Source organism: Strongylocentrotus purpuratus, unplaced genomic scaffold, assembly GCF_000002235.5.
Source record: "Strongylocentrotus purpuratus isolate Spur 01 unplaced genomic scaffold, Spur_5.0 spur5_scaffold_17, whole genome shotgun sequence".
Classification (NCBI taxonomy): domain Eukaryota; kingdom Metazoa; phylum Echinodermata; class Echinoidea; order Camarodonta; family Strongylocentrotidae; genus Strongylocentrotus; species Strongylocentrotus purpuratus.
In genome coordinates this window covers 11,352,508-11,375,335 of record NW_022145602.1, presented here as the reverse complement: position 1 = coordinate 11,375,335, position 22,828 = coordinate 11,352,508, and the positions used below count along the sequence as shown (strand labels likewise).

Below are 22,828 nucleotides of genomic sequence, written 5' to 3'. Positions count from 1 at the left end.
GTGTCTCACACTTTTGACGAGTTTTGTAGCCCTCTGCACCTTTTCCAACTTATCCTTGTCCTTATTCAAAAGATGGTTCCATACTGTTGAGCAGTACTCTAACTTAGGTCGTACCAGGGTTTTATACAGGAGAACCAATGACTTTTCATCAAGGTGATGAAAGTTTCTCTTGAGGAGCCCAAGGATGGAATTGGCCTTGGCTGTAATTTTTTCCGACATGCATGCTGAATTTCAAGGATGGGTCAAAGGTGACTCCCAGGTCTTTTCCCTCAGTTACGTCTTTTATCATGGAGTTTGTCTATTTGTTGATGGAATAGCTTTCTCTTGGGTTTTTGTATCCATAGTGGATGACCTTGCACTTGGATTCGTTGAAAGGTAGCTGCCATCTTTTTGACCATTCCATCAGAGCATCAATATCATATTGCAATTTGTTGACATCTGCAGCACCCTTTACCGGTCCATATACTTTGGTGTCATCGGCAAACAGTGCAACACTAGAGTTTACTGCTAGAGGAAGATCGTTGATGTAGATGAGGAACAAGATTGGGAATGCCACTTGTTACATTTTTCCATGATGAGTAGGCTCCATCTACTTTAACTCTTTGCGTTCTACATGTCAGTAGGGCTTTGATCCACTTGGAGAGTTTCCCTTGAATTCCATATGCTTCAATCTTCGCAATCAGCCTCATGTGAGGGGCACTTTCAAAAGCTTTCAAAAAATCTAGGTAAATGCAGTCAAATGGTATTGAAAGATCTTCAAGTTGTGACCATGTCTCTAATACCTCCAATAACTGTGAAGCACATGATCTTCCACTTCTGAATCCATGTTGTCTGGCAGAAAAAAGCTCATTCTTTTCCATGTGCTCTGCTATCTTATCTCTCATTATCTTTTCCATGACTTTGCAAGTTACAGATGTTAAACTCACTGGTCTGTAATTACCACTGCCATCCTTACGTCCTGATTTGTGTAATGGGACAACATTGGCTTTTTTCCATGCTGTTGGTACTTGTCCCTCATTCATGGATTTCTTGAAAATCAGATAGAGTAGAATACATATAGCATCTGCAGTCTCTCTCAGTACCTTTGAGTGTATCTCATCTAGACCAGGGGATTTGTCAGGCTTCTTGAGGTGTTTCAGGATGGTGTCCTCAGATAATTCTAGCTCTTCCAGGCTCTCTTCCACCTCTAATGGCACTGGCTTCGGGATGTGGTTTGTATCCTCTGTTGTGAATACACTAATGAAGAAGTCATTTAGTGTTTCTGCTTGATCCTCTGGATTATAAGCAAGTGATCCATCTTGTTTTAGTAGAGGAGGAATTCATGAGTGACTTGCTGTTCCTTTCTTCACATATCTCTAAAAACTTTTAGGATTCTCCTTGATTTCTCTTGCAATCTGTCTTTCAAAATCTTGTTTTGACTTTTTCACCTCTGTGGCTGTATTTCGAGCTTTTTTGTACATACTCCAGTTGCCTGCAGTACTGTTCTTTTGGTATTTTTTTCCAGGCTTTATGCTTATCCTTTAAGTGTTTTCTTGTGGTTAGAGTCATCCATGATGGTTGAGCACTTTGTCCTATTTTGGCTTTAGGAATATGCTTTTCTACACTCTGTTTAACATTGCATTCCAACAGTTTCCATGACTTCTCAATGTTCAAGTTTGTTAGCTCTGCTTCCCAGTTGACTTTCTTTATGTCTTCTTTAATGGCACCATAATCTCCTTTGTAGTATTTGTATGTAGTTCTGTTCCTCTTAGCCACTTCTCCTAGGTTTACATGGAAGCAAAGTACTCCATGTTCACTCTTTCCTATGGGTGGTTGACGTTAACGATGTCAATGGTCTCGTCATTGTTGGTAAGCACCAGGTCTAGCAGACTTTCCCTCTGTCCTTCTCTAAATCTTGTTGGCTGTGTAACATGCTGGCTCAAGTATAGATCATTAATGTTATCCAGTATGTAAGAAGCTGGGTGGTCTTCTGAGCAATTTGCGACGTTTCTAGCCCAATCAATGTCTCTAAGATTCAGGTCTCCCACTATCATCAGATCACCATTTCTGTCGCACGTCTCTGTCATCAAGGAGCATAAATTTCTACAGTTTATGTCAGAAGAACTCGGGCTCCTGTAGACATTTCCAATTAAGAGTTTCCTGCCATCATCAACTTGGATCTCACACCATACAGACTCTTCGAATTCGGTCAGCAAGTATATTTGTCTTGACAAGGACATTTCGGTTGACATGTATATTGCAACTCCTCTCCTTGCAGCTGGGGAAATGAATATATCATATCCATTGAGCTTAAGTTCAATTTCAGCATTTACATCATCTTTGGAATGTTTGGAGAGAATCTCTTGAACACAGATAACACCAGGTTTCTCCAATCTTACTCTGGCTTCAAACTCTTCCATTTTGTTGGTAAGTGTGTCCACATTAGTGCATAAGACTTTAATCTTTCCAGCTGTTATTGGTTGTCTATCCTTCCCAACATCAAAAGAGTTGCTCTCTGTTTCAATACTAACACCACTACACTTTCCTTCTGAATTTTCCACAACTTCAGTAGAGTTATTTTTTGCAACATGTGTACATACTGTACAATTGCTGGTGGCGTGTGCAGGTGTCTCTGTGCTTGTTGGTGCAAGACACCAAATCTGCCCACGATCACTTTTTGAGCTAAACTTCCGGTAAATTATAAGAATATTGATGAATTTGGTATCAGTTTGTAAAATAAAATAGTGTTTTACGAGAAAATTATGATTATTTTGTTTTGTCCATTTTTGTTCAGTTTTCCCTCTTTTAAATATCAAAGTTGGAGCGCTGCGGCCTTATGGCCGGCAATTACGGTAACTATTTACATCCAAGCCAACAATTGTTTACATTTTTAATGGTATTAATCTAATTGTTCGATATTACTCAGAAATGAGATCGACAATTTAAGCATCAATGTGGAGAACTTCTAATTTGAATATTGCCCTTGGAGGGGCAGAGCTGCATAAGCAAGGTAATGCCATGGGTAGGTGCAAAGACAGGAACCGTTGTCAGTATTTGTATTTAAATCATATAGAATTGACACATTTTGAAACATGCTCATTGGTCAAAAGTTTTGTCGTGGAGATAGAAAAAAAAGTTGATTAAGAGGATGAACATCAAGATAGTTTCCTCCTATTCTTTTCTTTCTACAAGGTGGATCTTGCGGACATTTACCGTATCACCTCAGTTGCGACTCAAGGGCGACAAGATATGAACCAGTGGGTAACAAGGTACAAACTTTCTTGTAGTACTGATGGCACGACCTTTTACACCGTGCAGGACATCTCTACAAACCCTGCATATGACGAGGTAAGTTTGTTCTCTGATTATTCTTTTTTTTTTAAATATTACATTGACTCTATTCTTGTAGGAATTTGAAGGTATTTAATAACTTTTTGATAACAATTAAAATATTTTTTATTACAATACTTTTTTAAGGAAAAAGGCCATCGTTACCTCAGGAACACATATACATCTAAGTTGTAGTATATACTACGCTGCTTACACAAAGTATAAGAGGAAAAAACTATTATGTAGGATTGTCAGAGCAAGTAATGCACTTCAAGCAAAAAATATTCAATCCATATGTGTTTTCTTATTTTATTACTAGGTCTCGAAAACTAGAAATTGATGTCATCAGAGTAAAACTTCAAATAGAAACGAAGGGACAGGCACTGGACATGCAAAAATATGTATTATTCAGCATGCTTGTCAATTCGATTCTCTTTTAGTTCGATTGCAATTGACCGCAGAATCATTTGAGTCATAATTAATTCAAAAGTGGATTGATTTTCCTTTTTCATTGAAGGTCTTCACCGGTAATGTTGACCGCAACACCATCGTGACCAACACTCTACCTGTACCCCAAATTTGCCGCTATGTCCGCTTGATGCCTGTCAGCTGGTTCGGCCATGTCAGTCTTCGTATGGAGATCTACGGTAAAGGCCCTCTCACAGGTCAGTTTTAAAACAAGGGATACTTCAACATGATTTGCTCCATATATTCAATTTCTCCTGCGATAATTACTCTGGGCATTTTTTCATCAATAATAGAGGCATAGTGCTACGGTTATAATTAGGTGATACGTACGTAGTTATACGTATCACCTATTGATTTCGTACAAATTTGTCTTTATTAGGTGATACGTACGTAGTTATACGTATCACCTTTTGATTTCGTGAAGATTTTTCTTTATTATAATTTATTCTTCCTCGAATTTGTTCGCAGGATATCTCAAGAATTGATAAAGCTATTGTCATGCAGCTTGCCATGATGACAGATCCTAGTCTAACTTAGAACTGTGTTACAAAAATCATTTTGACGTAATCTAGGTGCCATTTTGTGAAAATCAACTCATGATCATATCTTCATAACAGAAATTAATTTCTCATTCATATTCATCATGTTGAAGGTCAATATCCGTCCGGTCAATTGCAGGTCATTAAAAGTGCGCGTACGGGTAAGTCCGCGCGTTTACGCGCGCGCAGATTTTAAAATTGCTCCAAATCGTCTCAAGTTCAATTTGCATACGTTTGCGGCCTTTTGGGCATTTTTTTTTAAGTCGCGCACAAGTGCCTGCGTGCGCGTTTTCGTTCGTCATGGCCGTACGCAACATAGAATCGCCATTCTTTTTTCTTTCATGATTTTGTCCATACTTTTCCGAACAATTTGATACCATGTCTATTTCTTCATGACTATTCATAAGGGGATGAGCGTCCGTTCAAGATAAATGTCCGTACGCGCGAGCTCTTGTATTACATAGTATATATGGGCAAAAATATTCCTATACAAAGCCTATTGTAGCTCTTTGGTATGCTTGGGGATCGCAATTTTTATTTCATATTTGAATGGAATATGAGTCGGAGATATGATGTCATGTCTCATTTGGCCATGAAGAACATCGTGACACAATCATAATAGCATTGGAACTCAAAATACGAATGTGCATATTATGACGTCACCATATTTATAGAAAATTGAGTGTATATCTGTAAATATTCATAATTTTTCTCCCAATTCTCGATTTGTTGTAGCTGAGACAATTTTCTACATGGAATATGGTATTTATTTGTCATATAAACAATGGCGTCATGGTCAACTATTTCGATTGAAGGTGGCATGTCAATTTTCCCAATGTTGCGTGTGTTCTCTAGGGGAGGTGACTTTTTCTGAAATCTTCATTCTACATTCCAGTCTTGTTTGAGCAATATCTCGATAGTTTGCCTGTTTTTCTGTAAGCTTCGGATATTTTCTAGCTAAGACCATTCTCTACACAAAATGTGCAATTTATTTTTTAATCAGATGTTGGGATCATGGTGATATTTTAATTACACATTGTGATTTAATAATCTCAATTTCCGTTTACGTGTAATGTGTGAGTGGATTTGTTTTTGTTGGTATAGTGGTCAAAGCACTTGCTTCCCATTCAGTCGACCCAGATTCGATTCCCGATGGGTTAATATATATATATTTTTTAAAATTAAAATCGTGAAAACGCGTTCTTCATTATGTGTATTAGAATATGTATTACCTAATTTGTCAAGTGACAAATTCAAGTACAGTAATGATTTGTTATAGGGTATGATAAAGACTGGTGTGATTTATCCTGATAATAGCTATTTAACTTTTGGAGCTGAGGTGTCTCATGCCATTTCTGCGTCCAGTTTCATGCCAATTTCTGCGTCGATTTTCACATTTATTTCACGCCCAAATGAATAAATTTGCTTTAGTGACATTTTTCTTGTCTGACAGGGGCACATTACGTTTTATGAAAGGGTGAGATTTTTCTAAATATATTTTCTTTAAAGGCCACGTTTTTGAAAAAAAACACTTATACTTAAAGAGATATTTTGTTCATTTAATTCATTTGAATTAAGTGGTAATAGTTTTACAAATAAAGTAATTCATTCTTGAACTGTAATTTGTATTTATAATGCCATTTTGACTTTATTTTCCTGTTCACCGCCAATTGAAGATAAATATGTCAAAAGGGACATTATATTCTCATCCCTTTTTATCCCTTTTACTGTCTTTGGAACTCAATTTGCACAGATATCAACGATTGTTCTCCCGATCCTTGTGAAAATGGAGGAATTTGCAGTAATGGAGTGAACACCTTTACTTGTGCCTGCGATCTTGGCTATACAGGGCCTACGTGCGGAACAGGTAAGTCATAGAGTTAAAGTAGATTACATACCAACATGTTTTTATATAAAGCAATTGCTCCTTCGTTTATCAAGACATTATAGATAAAGGGCAAACATGGAAATAGAAAGAAAGAAACATACAATCATTGGTGGGGAAAACCTTGGAGGTTTTTCTTGACTGACAGTCTCATGCCAAGATTGTAACTACACTTTTATGTCCACCCGATAGGATCATTCGATCCTATTTGCCTATTTGACCACCTCTTCCTACATTTTGCTATACATTGTCACGCATTAACTTACAGCCATCTTGAATGGACCTGGCCCTCTGGGACTTGAGAGTTATTTCATCCCAGATTCAAGTCTGACAGCTTCCAGTGAGTATAATGCTGACCATGGTGCAAAGAGAGGTCGTCTTAACCTGGCTCGAGTCGGGAACCTGCGTGGAGCCTGGTCTGCACGACCAACAGATGCCAAACCGTGGATCCAGGTAAGCAAATAATTTCTTTAAGACAATTCGGACACGAAACATTAGGCTTATTTCTATGGCATGGGTTCATATCTCACTGCTGACACCGTATCAGTAACGAAAGGGTCAACAGTCAAATCTTAGACCACAGTTTGATTTGTATCCATACACTGCCACAAAGGCTGTAATAAAAGTCACCCGTCGTTTCTATGCACGGCATGAATTTATATTCCACCGCTACTACCATGTCAGTAACGAAAGAGTTACCAGTTATTTCTATGGCACTATTCACTTACACTGTTAAAATTGTTTTTATTGGCCACTTTTTGAGGTGGCATATGAGTTCGTAGATTTTGTCTCCACTCTATAGGTAGGGCTACTATAAGATTGCCATAGTTACATAATTATTCATATCCTAGTCAATAATTGCTTTCATTTTTAAGGGCATTAATATAATTGTTCGATATCACTCAGAAATGAGATCGACAACTAAAGCTTCAAGATGGAGAACTTCTAATTAAACTATTGCCCTTGGAGAGGCAGAGCTGCATGAAAGCAAGGTAATGTCATTGAAAGGAGCAGAGAAAGAAACCGTTCTTAGCTGGATCAATAGGGAACTCAGTTCACACCGTACCAGATTGCCACTTGAAATTGTATATTTTATTGTATTCAAATCTGCAAAGATATAAATCAAAGGACTCATAAATATATGTATGTGTTATGTTATCAATAAAATGAATACACTCTCTAAAACATGTATAAGAGTTTTCCTTTCCTTTTCTCAAATGGGTTACAACTGAATTCAAGTAAACTCTCTATTTCATACAAATACAATTTACTTCTGTTTGTATCCAAATATTCTATCAGATCATGTCAATATCTCATAACCGATTAATCTTCAAAAACTAAATCTAGTTTAAATGACCATACGAAAAATACATGCATAACCAACACAGAAATGACAAATAGTGATTTCTTTCTTTTCTATCACCAAATCCTCAAACTATAAACTTTACTTGCCCTCCTTGGTTCTTACAAGTAATAATTGTTTACATTACAATTCACCATATATTTAATATTTCGTTAAGGATCGAAATAAGCGATCATATTTTAAGTGTAACACAGTCTAAATTGCTCCTAATACATGAACTGGTCTACTCTAAATGTTTTATAACCAAAATAGATAATTAATAATATCACTGAAACTTTCCCTTTTAAATTACGAGCCACGTCTACATTTCGTAAAACGCCACCTACGTTCAAACCAAATACCTTTACACGTATGCAATAAACTCAAACTTAAATTCAATTCAATTCAATTCAATTCAGTTTTATTTCATTCAGTTTAAAAAGACAACATTTCATATAAGAACCAGCTATATATTATAAAATACACATTACGAACATATTTGACATTTGGACATAAAATAAACTGAATAGGTTGCAACCTGAAAGGAAAAAAAATAATCCTTATATAAAGGTTGACCCTTTTTTATAATAAACAAATATGAAATATATCCGTTACTAAACATTATACTATACTCAAATCAAGACAACAAACATACATACAACAAACAAATAAAATATGTCTTGAACTTAAATGATTATTGCAGTTTATCTAAAAGAAATTTCTTATACCTACGTTTAAAATCATTTACACTAACATAATTATGAATATAATGGGGAAGAGTGTTCCATAAAAAGGGTCCTTGGAAAATAATTATTTTTTGGTTTACTACTGTACGAGTCAATGGCAAGTGAAATTGTTTAGCATTTCTAGTAGTATAACTATGAACATTACAGTTTAAAATAAACAATTTGGAAATAGAATCAGGGATGAGATTGTGGTGACATAAATACATAAAAACACCTACTTGTAATATATATACATCCCTATATTGCAACATGTTTAATAAGTAAAATATTGGATTGGTATGGGCAAGGAAAGAAGAATGGTTCATAATTCTTATTGCACGTTTTTGTAATTTAAACAGTCTATCTTGATAAATTAATGCAGCATTGCCCCATACAATAATAGCATAATGTATAAAGTAAGGGTACACAGTTGCATAGTATATCATTTTGAGTATAATTTTAGGGAGTGATTTCAATCTGTACATGACACCAATACTTTTACATAATTTGTTGCAGATGACACCAATATGATTAGACCAGGAGAACTTATCATCGATAATAACACCCAAAAACTTTGCTGAAGAAACTCTCTGAATGTTTGCATTACCTAGTTTGATTGTTATTGAGTCTTTATTAAGTTTCTTTTTGGTAAAAATCATAAAATTGGTTTTCTTTTCATTAATGGAAAGTTTATTAGCGTAGTTTATTCCTGCACAAGTACCAAATACAAATGTATATTTCAATACCAGCTTATTCTTTTCCTTGAGCTCTGAAAATTATACATTTCTCATACTTCTTTCACACATAAATGAAATTACTGATTGTTCAATGTCAACTATTACAAAAACTCACTTCTTAGGCGACAATCTGGCATCACAAGTAAATAAATTTGTTTCTCGACAACTGCTGACGTCTTGCTCTGTATTCTGTAAAGTAGCGTAATAAGGTATCTTTAAAACCCCAAAACTTCAAGCGATTATTAAACTAACTTCTTTTGACTCCAAATCTACGGTATCTTCAAATGACCATCAATAAAAAGAAAACATTAAATAGAAATACAAAATAAGGTTTGTTCATCAAACCACTTAGTATTTGTATTTAAATCATATAGATTTGACACATTTTGGAACATGCTCATTGGTTAAAATTTTTGTCATGGAGATAGATGATTAAGAGGATGAACATCAAGAAAGCTTCCTCCGATTCTTTCTTTCTACTAGGTGGATCTTGCAGACATTTACCGTATCACTTCAGTTGCGACTCAAGGGCGACAAGATGAAAACCAGTGGGTAACAAGCTACAGGCTTGCTTGTAGTACTGATGGCACGACCTTTTACACCGTGCAGGGCATCTCTGCATACCCTCGAGCTGTCAGGGTAAGTTTGTTCTCCGATTATTAGTTTTTTAATATTACATTGACTTTATTCTTGAAGAACTTTGAAGGCATTTGAAATCTTTTTGATAACAATTAAAATATGTTCATGTTTAAAGAAAAAGGCAATCATTACCTCAGGAACACATTTACATCTTAGGTGAATTATTTAATATTCTGCTTACACAAAGTGTAAGAGCAAAAAAAAAAATATTAAGTAGGATTGAAGAACTGTCTATATTTGTAAATATATCAGAGCAAGAAAAGCACTTCAAGCAAAAAATCTTCAATCCATATCATATTTTTTCCAATTCTATTACTAGGTCTCGAAAAATAGAAATTGATGTCACAGAATATAACTTCAAATCGAAACGAATGGCCAGACACTGAACATGAAAAAAATATGTATCATTCAGCATGTTTATCGATTCGATTCTCTTTAGTTCGATTGCAATTGACCGCAGAATCATTTGAGTCATAATTCATTCAAAAGCTGATTGATTTTCCTTTTTCATAGAAGATCTTCACCGGTAATGCCGACCGCAACACCATCGTGACCAACACTCTGCCTGTATCCCAGATTTGCCGCTATGTCCGCTTGATGCCTGTCAGCTGGTACGGCCACATCAGTCTTCGTATGGAGATCTACGGTGAAGGTCTTTTCACAGGTCAGTTTTAAAACTAGTGATAGTCCAACATTTTTTGCTCCATATTCAATTTCTCTTGCGACAATTACTCTGGGTCCCTTTTTCACTAATCATAGAGGCATAGTGCTACGGTTATAATTAGGTGATACGTACGTAGTTATACGTATCACCTATTGATTTCGTCAAGATTTGTCTTTATTAGGTGATACGTACGTGGTATTACGATTAAATATCACCTTTTGATTTTGTGAAGATATTTCTTTATTATTATTTATTCTTCCTCGAATTTGTTCGCAGGATATCTCAAGAATTGATAAAGCTATTGTCATGCAGCTTGCCATGATGACAGATCCTAGTCTAACTTAGAACTGTGTTACAAAAAATCATTTTGACGTAATCTAGGTGCCATTTTGTGAAAATCAACTCATGATCATATCTTCATAACAGAAATTAATTTCTCATTCATATTCATCATGTTGAAGGTCAATATCCGTCCGGTCAATTGCAGGTCATTAAACGTGCGCGTACGGGTAAGTCCGCGCGTTTACGCGCGCGCAGATTTTAAAATTGCTCCAAATCGTCTCAAGTTCAATTTGCATACGTTTGCGGCCTTTTGGGCATTTTTTTTTAAGTCGCGCACAAGTGCCTGCGTGCGCGTTTTCGTTCGTCATGGCCGTACGCAACATAGAATCGCCATTCTTTTTTCTTTCATGATTTTGTCCATACTTTTCCGAACAATTCGATACCATGTCTATTTCTTTATGACTATTCATAAGGGGATGAGCGTCCGTTCAAGATAAATGTCCGTACGCGCGAGCTCTTGTATTACATAGTATATATGGGCAAAAATATTCCTATACAAAGCCTATTGTAGCTCTTTGGTATGCTTGGGGATCGCAATTTTTATTTCATATTTGAATGGAATATGAGTCGGAGATATGATGTCATGTCTCATTTGGCCATGAAGAACATCGTGACACAATCATAATAGCATTGGAACTCAAAATACGAATGTGCATATTATGACGTCACCATATTTATAGAAAATTGAGTGTATATCTGTAAATATTCATAATTTTTCTCCCAATTCTCGATTTGTTGTAGCTGAGACAATTTTCTACATGGAATATGGTATTTATTTGTCATATAAACAATGGCGTCATGGTCAACTATTTCGATTGAAGGTGGCATGTCAATTTTCCCAATGTTGCGTGTGTTCTCTAGGGGAGGTGACTTTTTCTGAAATCTTCATTCTACATTCCAGTCTTGTTTGAGCAATATCTCGATAGTTTGCCTGTTTTTCTGTAAGCTTCGGATATTTTCTAGCTAAGACCATTCTCTACACAAAATGTGCAATTTATTTTTTAATCAGATGTTGGGATCATGGTGATATTTTAATTACACATTGTGATTTAATAATCTCAATTTCCGTTTACGTGTAATGTGTGAGTGGATTTGTTTTTGTTGGTATAGTGGTCAAAGCACTTGCTTCCCATTCAGTCGACCCAGATTCGATTCCCGATGGGTTAATATATATATATTTTTTAAAATTAAAATCGTGAAAACGCGTTCTTCATTATGTGTATTAGAATATGTATTACCTAATTTGTCAAGTGACAAATTCAAGTACAGTAATGATTTGTTATAGGGTATGATAAAGACTGGTGTGATTTATCCTGATAATAGCTATTTAACTTTTGGAGCTGAGGTGTCTCATGCCATTTCTGCGTCCAGTTTCATGCCAATTTCTGCGTCGATTTTCACATTTATTTCACGCCCAAATGAATAAATTTGCTTTAGTGACATTTTTCTTGTCTGACAGGGGCACATTACGTTTTATGAAAGGGTGAGATTTTTCTAAATATATTTTCTTTAAAGGCCACGTTTTTGAAAAAAAAACACTTATACTTAAAGAGATATTTTGTTCATTTAATTCATTTGAATTAAGTGGTAATAGTTTTACAAATAAAGTAATTCATTCTTGAACTGTAATTTGTATTTATAATGCCATTTTGACTTTATTTTCCTGTTCACCGCCAATTGAAGATAAATATGTCAAAAGGGACATTATATTCTCATCCCTTTTTATCCCTTTTACTGTCTTTGGAACTCAATTTGCACAGATATCAACGATTGTTCTCCCGATCCTTGTGAAAATGGAGGAATTTGCAGTAATGGAGTGAACACCTTTACTTGTGCCTGCGATCTTGGCTATACAGGGCCTACGTGCGGAACAGGTAAGTCATAGAGTTAAAGTAGATTACATACCAACATGTTTTTATATAAAGCAATTGCTCCTTCGTTTATCAAGACATTATAGATAAAGGGCAAACATGGAAATAGAAAGAAAGAAACATACAATCATTGGTGGGGAAAACCTTGGAGGTTTTTCTTGACTGACAGTCTCATGCCAAGATTGTAACTACACTTTTATGTCCACCCGATAGGATCATTCGATCCTATTTGCCTATTTGACCACCTCTTCCTACATTTTGCTATACATTGTCACGCATTAACTTACAGCCATCTTGAATGGACCTGGCCCTCTGGGACTTGAGAGTTATTTCATCCCAGATTCAAGTCTGACAGCTTCCAGTGAGTATAATGCTGACCATGGTGCAAAGAGAGGTCGTCTTAACCTGGCTCGAGTCGGGAACCTGCGTGGAGCCTGGTCTGCACGACCAACAGATGCCAAACCGTGGATCCAGGTAAGCAAATAATTTCTTTAAGACAATTCGGACACGAAACATTAGGCTTATTTCTATGGCATGGGTTCATATCTCACTGCTGACACCGTATCAGTAACGAAAGGGTCAACAGTCAAATCTTAGACCACAGTTTGATTTGTATCCATACACTGCCACAAAGGCTGTAATAAAAGTCACCCGTCGTTTCTATGCACGGCATGAATTTATATTCCACCGCTACTACCATGTCAGTAACGAAAGAGTTACCAGTTATTTCTATGGCACTATTCACTTACACTGTTAAAATTGTTTTTATTGGCCACTTTTTGAGGTGGCATATGAGTTCGTAGATTTTGTCTCCACTCTATAGGTAGGGCTACTATAAGATTGCCATAGTTACATAATTATTCATATCCTAGTCAATAATTGCTTTCATTTTTAAGGGCATTAATATAATTGTTCGATATCACTCAGAAATGAGATCGACAACTAAAGCTTCAAGATGGAGAACTTCTAATTAAACTATTGCCCTTGGAGAGGCAGAGCTGCATGAAAGCAAGGTAATGTCATTGAAAGGAGCAGAGAAAGAAACCGTTCTTAGCTGGATCAATAGGGAACTCAGTTCACACCGTACCAGATTGCCACTTGAAATTGTATATTTTATTGTATTCAAATCTGCAAAGATATAAATCAAAGGACTCATAAATATATGTATGTGTTATGTTATCAATAAAATGAATACACTCTCTAAAACATGTATAAGAGTTTTCCTTTCCTTTTCTCAAATGGGTTACAACTGAATTCAAGTAAACTCTCTATTTCATACAAATACAATTTACTTCTGTTTGTATCCAAATATTCTATCAGATCATGTCAATATCTCATAACCGATTAATCTTCAAAAACTAAATCTAGTTTAAATGACCATACGAAAAATACATGCATAACCAACACAGAAATGACAAATAGTGATTTCTTTCTTTTCTATCACCAAATCCTCAAACTATAAACTTTACTTGCCCTCCTTGGTTCTTACAAGTAATAATTGTTTACATTACAATTCACCATATATTTAATATTTCGTTAAGGATCGAAATAAGCGATCATATTTTAAGTGTAACACAGTCTAAATTGCTCCTAATACATGAACTGGTCTACTCTAAATGTTTTATAACCAAAATAGATAATTAATAATATCACTGAAACTTTCCCTTTTAAATTACGAGCCACGTCTACATTTCGTAAAACGCCACCTACGTTCAAACCAAATACCTTTACACGTATGCAATAAACTCAAACTTAAATTCAATTCAATTCAATTCAATTCAGTTTTATTTCATTCAGTTTAAAAAGACAACATTTCATATAAGAACCAGCTATATATTATAAAATACACATTACGAACATATTTGACATTTGGACATAAAATAAACTGAATAGGTTGCAACCTGAAAGGAAAAAAAATAATCCTTATATAAAGGTTGACCCTTTTTTATAATAAACAAATATGAAATATATCCGTTACTAAACATTATACTATACTCAAATCAAGACAACAAACATACATACAACAAACAAATAAAATATGTCTTGAACTTAAATGATTATTGCAGTTTATCTAAAAGAAATTTCTTATACCTACGTTTAAAATAATTTACACTAACATAATTATGAATATAATGGGGAAGAGTGTTTCATAAAAAGGGTCCTTGGAAAATAATTATTTTTTGGTTTATTACTGTACGAGTCAATGGCAAGTGAAATTGTTTAGCATTTCTAGTAGTATAACTATGAACATTACAGTTTAAAATAAACAATTTGGAAATAGAATCAGGGATAAGATTGTGGTGACATAAATACATAAAAACACCTACTTGTAATATATATACATCCCTATATTGCAACATGTTTAATAAGTAAAATATTGGATTGGTATGGGCAAGGAAAGAAGAATGGTTCATAATTCTTATTGCACGTTTTTGTAATTTAAACAGTCTATCTTGATAAATTAATGCAGCATTGCCCCATACAATAATAGCATAATGTATAAAGTAAGGGTACACAGTTGCATAGTATATCATTTTGAGTATAATTTTAGGGAGTGATTTCAATCTGTACATGACACCAATACTTTTACATAATTTGTTGCAGATGACACCAATATGATTAGACCAGGAGAACTTATCATCGATAATAACACCCAAAAACTTTGCTGAAGAAACTCTCTGAATGTTTGCATTACCTAGTTTGATTGTTATTGAGTCTTTATTAAGTTTCTTTTTGGTAAAAATCATAAAATTGGTTTTCTTTTCATTAATGGAAAGTTTATTAGCGTAGTTTATTCCTGCACAAGTACCAAATACAAATGTATATTTCAATACCAGCTTATTCTTTTCCTTGAGCTCTGAAAATTATACATTTCTCATACTTCTTTCACACATAAATGAAATTACTGATTGTTCAATGTCAACTATTACAAAAACTCACTTCTTAGGCGACAATCTGGCATCACAAGTAAATAAATTTGTTTCTCGACAACTGCTGACGTCTTGCTCTGTATTCTGTAAAGTAGCGTAATAAGGTATCTTTAAAACCCCAAAACTTAAAGCGATTATTAAACTAACTTCTTTTGACTCCAAATCTACGGTATCTTCAAATGACCATCAATAAAAAGAAAACATTAAATAGAAATACAAAATAAGGTTTGTTCATCAAACCACTTAGTATTTGTATTTAAATCATATAGATTTGACACATTTTGGAACATGCTCATTGGTTAAAATTTTTGTCATGGAGATAGATGATTAAGAGGATGAACATCAAGAAAGCTTCCTCCGATTCTTTCTTTCTACAAGGTGGATCTTGCAGACATTTACCGTATCACTTCAGTTGCGACTCAAGGGCGACAAGATGAAAACCAGTGGGTAACAAGCTACAGGCTTGCTTGTAGTACTGATGGCACGACCTTTTACACCGTGCAGGGCATCTCTGCATACCCTCGAGCTGTCAGGGTAAGTTTGTTCTCCGATTATTCGTTTTTTAATATTACATTGACTTTATTCTTGAAGAACTTTGAAGGCATTTGAAATCTTTTTGATAACAATTAAAATATGTTCATGTTACGATACTTTCTTTTAAAGAAAAAGGCAATCATTACCTCAGGAACACATTTACATCTTAGGTGAATTATTTAATATTCTGCTTACACAAAGTGTAAGAGCAAAAAAAAAAATATTAAGTAGGATTGAAGAACTGTCTATATTTGTAAATATATCAGAGCAAGAAAAGCACTTCAAGCAAAAAATCTTCAATCCATATCATATTTTTTCCAATTCTATTACTAGGTCTCGAAAAATAGAAATTGATGTCACAGAATATAACTTCAAATCGAAACGAATGGCCAGACACTGAACATGAAAAAAATATGTATCATTCAGCATGTTTATCGATTCGATTCTCTTTAGTTCGATTGCAATTGACCGCAGAATCATTTGAGTCATAATTCATTCAAAAGCTGATTGATTTTCCTTTTTCATAGAAGATCTTCACCGGTAATGCCGACCGCAACACCATCGTGACCAACACTCTGCCTGTATCCCAGATTTGCCGCTATGTCCGCTTGATGCCTGTCAGCTGGTACGGCCACATCAGTCTTCGTATGGAGATCTACGGTGAAGGTCCTTTCACAGGTCAGTTTTAAAACTAGTGATAGTCCAACATTTTTTGCTCCATATTCAATTTCTCTTGCGACAATTACTCTGGGTCCCTTTTTCACTAATCATAGAGGCATAGTGCTACGGTTATAATTAGGTGATACGTACGTAGTTATACGTATCACCTATTGATTTCGTCAAGATTTGTCTTTATTAGGTGATACGTACGTGGTATTACGATTAAATATCACCTTTTGATTTTGTGAAGATTTTTCTTTATTATAATTTATTCTTCCTCGAATTTGTTCGCAGGATATCTCAAGAATTGATAAAGCTATTGTCATGCAGCTTGCCATGATGACAGATCCTAGTCTAACTTAGAACTGTGTTACAAAAAATCATTTTGACGTAATCTAGGTGCCATTTTGTGAAAATCAACTCATGATCATATCTTCATAACAGAAATTAATTTCTCATTCATATTCATCATGTTGAAGGTCAATATCCGTCCGGTCAATTGCAGGTCATTAAACGTGCGCGTACGGGTAAGTCCGCGCGTTTACGCGCGCGCAGATTTTAAAATTGCTCCAAATCGTCTCAAGTTCAATTTGCATACGTTTGCGGCCTTTTGGGCATTTTTTTTTAAGTCGCGCACAAGTGCCTGCGTGCGCGTTTTCGTTCGTCATGGCCGTACGCAACATAGAATCGCCATTCTTTTTTCTTTCATGATTTTGTCCATACTTTTCCGAACAATTTGATACCATGTCTATTTCTTCATGACTATTCATAAGGGGATGAGCGTCCGTTCAAGATAAATGTCCGTACGCGCGAGCTCTTGTATTACATAGTATATATGGGCAAAAATATTCCTATACAAAGCCTATTGTAGCTCTTTGGTATGCTTGGGGATCGCAATTTTTATTTCATATTTGAATGGAATATGAGTCGGAGATATGATGTCATGTCTCATTTGGCCATGAAGAACATCGTGACACAATCATAATAGCATTGGAACTCAAAATACGAATGTGCATATTATGACGTCACCATATTTATAGAAAATTGAGTGTATATCTGTAAATATTCATAATTTTTCTCCCAATTCTCGATTTGTTGTAGCTGAGACAATTTTCTACATGGAATATGGTATTTATTTGTCATATAAACAATGGCGTCATGGTCAACTATTTCGATTGAAGGTGGCATGTCAATTTTCCCAATGTTGCGTGTGTTCTCTAGGGGAGGTGACTTTTTCTGAAATCTTCATTCTACATTCCAGTCTTGTTTGAGCAATATCTCGATAGTTTGCCTGTTTTTCTGTAAGCTTCGGATATTTTCTAGCTAAGACCATTCTCTACACAAAATGTGCAATTTATTTTTTAATCAGATGTTGGGATCATGGTGATATTTTAATTACACATTGTGATTTAATAATCTCAATTTCCGTTTACGTGTAATGTGTGAGTGGATTTGTTTTTGTTGGTATAGTGGTCAAAGCACTTGCTTCCCATTCAGTCGACCCAGATTCGATTCCCGATGGGTTAATATATATATATTTTTTAAAATTAAAATCGTGAAAACGCGTTCTTCATTATGTGTATTAGAATATGTATTACCTAATTTGTCAAGTGACAAATTCAAGTACAGTAATGATTTGTTATAGGGTATGATAAAGACTGGTGTGATTTATCCTGATAATAGCTATTTAACTTTTGGAGCTGAGGTGTCTCATGCCATTTCTGCGTCCAGTTTCATGCCAATTTCTGCGTCGATTTTCACATTTATTTCACGCCCAAATGAATAAATTTGCTTTAGTGACATTTTTCTTGTCTGACAGGGGCACATTACGTTTTATGAAAGGGTGAGATTTTTCTAAATATATTTTCTTTAAAGGCCACGTTTTTGAAAAAAAACACTTATACTTAAAGAGATATTTTGTTCATTTAATTCATTTGAATTAAGTGGTAATAGTTTTACAAATAAAGTAATTCATTCTTGAACTGTAATTTGTATTTATAATGCCATTTTGACTTTATTTTCCTGTTCACCGCCAATTGAAGATAAATATGTCAAAAGGGACATTATATTCTCATCCCTTTTTATCCCTTTTACTGTCTTTGGAACTCAATTTGCACAGATATCAACGATTGTTCTCCCGATCCTTGTGAAAATGGAGGAATTTGCAGTAATGGAGTGAACACCTTTACTTGTGCCTGCGATCTTGGCTATACAGGGCCTACGTGCGGAACAGGTAAGTCATAGAGTTAAAGTAGATTACATACCAACATGTTTTTATATAAAGCAATTGCTCCTTCGTTTATCAAGACATTATAGATAAAGGGCAAACATGGAAATAGAAAGAAAGAAACATACAATCATTGGTGGGGAAAACCTTGGAGGTTTTTCTTGACTGACAGTCTCATGCCAAGATTGTAACTACACTTTTATGTCCACCCGATAGGATCATTCGATCCTATTTGCCTATTTGACCACCTCTTCCTACATTTTGCTATACATTGTCACGCATTAACTTACAGCCATCTTGAATGGACCTGGCCCTCTGGGACTTGAGAGTTATTTCATCCCAGATTCAAGTCTGACAGCTTCCAGTGAGTATAATGCTGACCATGGTGCAAAGAGAGGTCGTCTTAACCTGGCTCGAGTCGGGAACCTGCGTGGAGCCTGGTCTGCACGACCAACAGATGCCAAACCGTGGATCCAGGTAAGCAAATAATTTCTTTAAGACAATTCGGACACGAAACATTAGGCTTATTTCTATGGCATGGGTTCATATCTCACTGCTGACACCGTATCAGTAACGAAAGGGTCAACAGTCAAATCTTAGACCACAGTTTGATTTGTATCCATACACTGCCACAAAGGCTGTAATAAAAGTCACCCGTCGTTTCTATGCACGGCATGAATTTATATTCCACCGCTACTACCATGTCAGTAACGAAAGAGTTACCAGTTATTTCTATGGCACTATTCACTTACACTGTTAAAATTGTTTTTATTGGCCACTTTTTGAGGTGGCATATGAGTTCGTAGATTTTGTCTCCACTCTATAGGTAGGGCTACTATAAGATTGCCATAGTTACATAATTATTCATATCCTAGTCAATAATTGCTTTCATTTTTAAGGGCATTAATATAATTGTTCGATATCACTCAGAAATGAGATCGACAACTAAAGCTTCAAGATGGAGAACTTCTAATTAAACTATTGCCCTTGGAGAGGCAGAGCTGCATGAAAGCAAGGTAATGTCATTGAAAGGAGCAGAGAAAGAAACCGTTCTTAGCTGGATCAATAGGGAACTCAGTTCACACCGTACCAGATTGCCACTTGAAATTGTATATTTTATTGTATTCAAATCTGCAAAGATATAAATCAAAGGACTCATAAATATATGTATGTGTTATGTTATCAATAAAATGAATACACTCTCTAAAACATGTATAAGAGTTTTCCTTTCCTTTTCTCAAATGGGTTACAACTGAATTCAAGTAAACTCTCTATTTCATACAAATACAATTTACTTCTGTTTGTATCCAAATATTCTATCAGATCATGTCAATATCTCATAACCGATTAATCTTCAAAAACTAAATCTAGTTTAAATGACCATACGAAAAATACATGCATAACCAACACAGAAATGACAAATAGTGATTTCTTTCTTTTCTATCACCAAATCCTCAAACTATAAACTTTACTTGCCCTCCTTGGTTCTTACAAGTAATAATTGTTTACATTACAATTCACCATATATTTAATATTTCGTTAAGGATCGAAATAAGCGATCATATTTTAAGTGTAACACAGTCTAAATTGCTCCTAATACATGAACTGGTCTACTCTAAATGTTTTATAACCAAAATAGATAATTAATAATATCACTGAAACTTTCCCTTTTAAATTACGAGCCACGTCTACATTTCGTAAAACGCCACCTACGTTCAAACCAAATACCTTTACACGTATGCAATAAACTCAAACTTAAATTCAATTCAATTCAATTCAATTCAGTTTTATTTCATTCAGTTTAAAAAGACAACATTTCATATAAGAACCAGCTATATATTATAAAATACACATTACGAACATATTTGACATTTGGACATAAAATAAACTGAATAGGTTGCAACCTGAAAGGAAAAAAAATAATCCTTATATAAAGGTTGACCCTTTTTTATAATAAACAAATATGAAATATATCCGTTACTAAACATTATACTATACTCAAATCAAGACAACAAACATACATACAACAAACAAATAAAATATGTCTTGAACTTAAATGATTATTGCAGTTTATCTAAAAGAAATTTCTTATACCTACGTTTAAAATCATTTACACTAACATAATTATGAATATAATGGGGAAGAGTGTTCCATAAAAAGGGTCCTTGGAAAATAATTATTTTTTGGTTTATTACTGTACGAGTCAATGGCAAGTGAAATTGTTTAGCATTTCTAGTAGTATAACTATGAACATTACAGTTTAAAATAAACAATTTGGAAATAGAATCAGGGATAAGATTGTGGTGACATAAATACATAAAAACACCTACTTGTAATATATATACATCCCTATATTGCAACATGTTTAATAAGTAAAATATTGGATTGGTATGGGCAAGGAAAGAAGAATGGTTCATAATTCTTATTGCACGTTTTTGTAATTTAAACAGTCTATCTTGATAAATTAATGCAGCATTGCCCCATACAATAATAGCATAATGTATAAAGTAAGGGTACACAGTTGCATAGTATATCATTTTGAGTATAATTTACGGGAGTGATTTCAATCTGTACATGACACCAATACTTTTACATAATTTGTTGCAGATGACACCAATATGATTAGACCAGGAGAACTTATCATCGATAATAACACCCAAAAACTTTGCTGAAGAAACTCTCTGAATGTTTGCATTACCTAGTTTGATTGTTATTGAGTCTTTATTAAGTTTCTTTTTGGTAAAAATCATAAAATTGGTTTTCTTTTCATTAATGGAAAGTTTATTAGCGTAGTTTATTCCTGCACAAGTACCAAATACAAATGTATATTTCAATACCAGCTTATTCTTTTCCTTGAGCTCTGAAAATTATACATTTCTCATACTTCTTTCACACATAAATGAAATTACTGATTGTTCAATGTCAACTATTACAAAAACTCACTTCTTAGGCGACAATCTGGCATCACAAGTAAATAAATTTGTTTCTCGACAACTGCTGACGTCTTGCTCTGTATTCTGTAAAGTAGCGTAATAAGGTATCTTTAAAACCCCAAAACTTAAAGCGATTATTAAACTAACTTCTTTTGACTCCAAATCTACGGTATCTTCAAATGACCATCAATAAAAAGAAAACATTAAATAGAAATACAAAATAAGGTTTGTTCATCAAACCACTTAGTATTTGTATTTAAATCATATAGATTTGACACATTTTGGAACATGCTCATTGGTTAAAATTTTTGTCATGGAGATAGATGATTAAGAGGATGAACATCAAGAAAGCTTCCTCCGATTCTTTCTTTCTACAAGGTGGATCTTGCAGACATTTACCGTATCACTTCAGTTGCGACTCAAGGGCGACAAGATGAAAACCAGTGGATAACAAGCTACAGGCTTGCTTGTAGTACTGATGGCACGACCTTTTACACCGTGCAGGGCATCTCTGCATACCCTCGAGCTGTCAGGGTAAGTTTGTTCTCCGATTATTCGTTTTTTAATATTACATTGACTTTATTCTTGAAGAACTTTGAAGGCATTTGAAATCTTTTTGATAACAATTAAAATATGTTCATGTTACGATACTTTCTTTTAAAGAAAAAGGCAATCATTACCTCAGGAACACATTTACATCTTAGGTGAATTATTTAATATTCTGCTTACACAAAGTGTAAGAGCAAAAAAAAAAATATTAAGTAGGATTGAAGAACTGTCTATATTTGTAAATATATCAGAGCAAGAAAAGCACTTCAAGCAAAAAATCTTCAATCCATATCATATTTTTTCCAATTCTATTACTAGGTCTCGAAAAATAGAAATTGATGTCACAGAATATAACTTCAAATCGAAACGAATGGCCAGACACTGAACATGAAAAAAATATGTATCATTCAGCATGTTTATCGATTCGATTCTCTTTAGTTCGATTGCAATTGACCGCAGAATCATTTGAGTCAT

The 22,828-nt window shown here is 34.6% G+C and overlaps 2 protein-coding genes across 13 annotated transcripts in view; both read left to right on the top strand.

The window, feature by feature from the left end:
- The first annotated feature begins 217 nt into the window (after positions 1-217).
- LOC115925022 (EGF-like repeat and discoidin I-like domain-containing protein 3) lies at positions 218-16,339 on the top strand. The gene is made up of 11 exons (XM_030988163.1): positions 218-259; positions 3,172-3,327; positions 3,827-3,974; positions 6,070-6,183; positions 6,470-6,654; positions 9,489-9,644; positions 10,161-10,308; positions 12,411-12,524; positions 12,811-12,995; positions 15,830-15,985; positions 16,319-16,339. The coding sequence occupies exons 1-11, from the start codon at positions 218-220 to the stop codon at positions 16,337-16,339; spliced, it is 1,425 nt and encodes a 474-aa protein (XP_030844023.1).
- Positions 12,408-22,828, top strand: part of LOC583670 (fibropellin-1) — an 89,199-nt gene continuing 78,778 nt past the window's right edge. For 11 of the 12 annotated variants that reach the window (XM_030988740.1, XM_030988741.1, XM_030988745.1 and 8 more), the window contains exons 1-7: positions 12,408-12,524; positions 12,811-12,995; positions 15,830-15,985; positions 16,513-16,663; positions 18,765-18,878; positions 19,165-19,349; positions 22,184-22,339. In XM_030988740.1, coding sequence (XP_030844600.1) covers positions 16,597-16,663; positions 18,765-18,878; positions 19,165-19,349; positions 22,184-22,339 — 522 coding nt within the window. In that variant the 5' untranslated portion in view covers positions 12,408-12,524; positions 12,811-12,995; positions 15,830-15,985; positions 16,513-16,596. The remainder of the gene's footprint in view (positions 12,525-12,810; positions 12,996-15,829; positions 15,986-16,512; positions 16,664-18,764; positions 18,879-19,164; positions 19,350-22,183; positions 22,340-22,828) is intronic. The other variant, XM_030988738.1, reaches the window with a different exon arrangement.